The sequence below is a fragment of the Saprolegnia parasitica genome (genome assembly GCF_000151545.1).
Source record: "Saprolegnia parasitica CBS 223.65 unplaced genomic scaffold supercont2.1375, whole genome shotgun sequence".
NCBI classification, from domain to species: domain Eukaryota; phylum Oomycota; class Saprolegniomycetes; order Saprolegniales; family Saprolegniaceae; genus Saprolegnia; species Saprolegnia parasitica.
The window spans coordinates 1-2,075 of record NW_012157769.1 but is presented as its reverse complement, the minus strand read 5'-3'; the positions used below and the strand labels follow the sequence as shown (position 1 = coordinate 2,075).

Genomic DNA, 2,075 nt, shown 5'->3' with positions numbered 1-2,075 from the left:
GTGGCGACGATGGCTGCACGTTCGGCTCGCACGTCAGCGTTGCATGGCCGGCCGCATCGCTCGCTGGTACCGGCGAGAAGCCCGCCGCCGCCGCGCAGCGCTGCACGAGGTACGACTCTGACGAGGTAGCCGAAAACCGTGAAATGGACGTAGCTGTGCCTGCGCTTGGAGGCCATGCGAGGCAGCTACATCGCGCCAGGTAGCGTCCATCACGACGTCGTGGCGCGGCCGCCGGTGGCCGAGCGCAGCTTGACGCTGCAGGTGCTCGCACTGCGTCACCTTGTGTCGCCATTCCCGCCCTTGGCCTGTCTGCACAGCACCATGCATGTCGAGATGCAGCTTTTGCACAAGGGCACGCAGGAGCGCGCTAGCTACAGGTATAAAAGGACAGTGCTGTACACATTATCTGTAGAGTGGACGCTAGTATGGACCCCGTCGTGTACTCCGAGTCGATCGTCGAGTGGAGTCGGGAGAACGCCGTCGTCGTCCTCGCCGACGACATCAACGACTGGATCGGGTCGATCAAGCTGCTGCACACCACTGTCGATGGCCCGTCGCGCTGCATTGGCCATGTCCAAGTCCCAGTCGACTTGCTCGTACGTTTTCCACGCCATTTGTTGTCCTCCTGACGTCGACGGTTAGCACAGCCCGCTCGCGACATCGTCGCACTGCCTCCGGCGCTGGTTTCCACTGGAAAAAATGGCGCCAAAGGACCTCGTGCGCGGCGAGGTGCGCATCGAGCTGGCGTACGCGGCGCCGGCATCGAACCCTGAGCCATTGGTACCTTCTGCTACGACTCTGCACGGATACCACGATCGTTCTAGTCCGAGGTGGTCCCCCAGAAGCCGCCTAAATTCAAGTCACCGACGCGAAAAGTGAGGCGACCTCTACCGCCGTCACCGCGACCGCGCAGTCCGCTTAAAGGAGCGCGGGTTGTCGACGCGCCCGCGCCACCAGACGTAGAAGGCACGAGCATGCCGCCCCCCGCGCCTCGTCCCAAGCAGCCGTACCTCAAGCGCAAGCCGTACAAGGTTGAACCATCTTGGAGAAGTAGGTGGGAACTTACTTGTCGTTCTTGGTCTTGCTAGGTCCAGTTTGAGCAGCTCGACTGGTCCAGCGTCGGGGCCAAAACCAACAGCAACTTGGCCAAGCCCAAGCGCACCAAACACGTGCTTACCGACAAGTCTTGTCCCAACGTCGCGCCGGGACTGAACCTGGAGCTCCAGAGTCTGGCGACGACGTCGGTCGCGAACCAGTCCAACATGAAGCTGGAGCTCATGCAGCTCAAGCAAAAGACCGAACTGCAGACGATTTTTCATCTGCTGCCATCCAAGAAAACCACCGGACGGATCCCAACACTGTCCAAGAGCCAGATCCAGCAAGTGCAGGGCCTTCCGAGCGCTCAGTATGCAGCACTCGTCGCGACGCTCGACCGTGACTACAGGCAACTCAAGCCGCAATTGCAGGACAACATGGCCAAGCTCGCGCAGTAGTCTAACAACAACAACGTTATCGATGATAGCTTCCTTTGTCAATCCAGCAACTCGAACGCCAAACTGCTTGCAAACTCCATCTTGGTCGCGCCAGTCCACTCGGTCTTGACGGCCTTGGCGATCTCCGACTCCGGCATCGCTTGGGGCTCGAGGACGACCGTCGCTGCCTCTTTCTGCAGCATCTCGCCGAGGTCGACGAACGTCGTCTCGGGCTCGTTGGGGTACATTTCCCGCCACGTCTTGCCGGCCGCCTTGGCTGCTGCAACCTTGGCGTCGTTCTCAGCCTTGCGCGCTTTGCGCTCGTCCTCGGACTTTTTCGCCTTCTCGGCCCGATCGGCCTTGCGCTGGTCTAAAATGTGCATCGACAGCATGTCCTTGCGGTGGAATCGGTCTTCTGGTAGCTCGTCTTCTTCCTACAGTCGTCGGTGAAACATCCGTTGGTTAGTACATGGCGTACTTGGATCGGACTCTCGACAGCCATTGGCGGCGCTGCTGGTTGAAGTTGAAATTTATCCGTGAGCGACGGTTCCCTCTAAATTCGTGGTAGGACAAAAGTGTACAAGGAAATATATCGTACGCTGG

The 2,075-nt window shown here is 59.6% G+C and overlaps 2 protein-coding genes across 2 annotated transcripts; one reads left to right on the top strand and one right to left on the bottom strand.

The window, feature by feature from the left end:
* Positions 1-974: 974 nt before the first annotated feature.
* SPRG_18675 (hypothetical protein) lies at positions 975-1,700 on the top strand (the record flags this gene model as incomplete). Its single annotated transcript, XM_012358116.1, has 2 exons — positions 975-1,031; positions 1,089-1,700. 2 exons carry the CDS (start codon positions 975-977, stop codon positions 1,491-1,493), a joined length of 462 nt encoding a protein of 153 aa, XP_012213506.1. The 3' UTR covers positions 1,494-1,700.
* Positions 1,532-1,906, bottom strand: SPRG_18674 (hypothetical protein; the record flags this gene model as incomplete). The annotated part of the gene is made up of 1 exon (XM_012358115.1): positions 1,532-1,906. Exon 1 carries the CDS (start codon positions 1,862-1,864, stop codon positions 1,532-1,534), a length of 333 nt encoding a protein of 110 aa, XP_012213505.1. The 5' UTR covers positions 1,865-1,906.
* Positions 1,907-2,075: the final 169 nt, after the last annotated feature.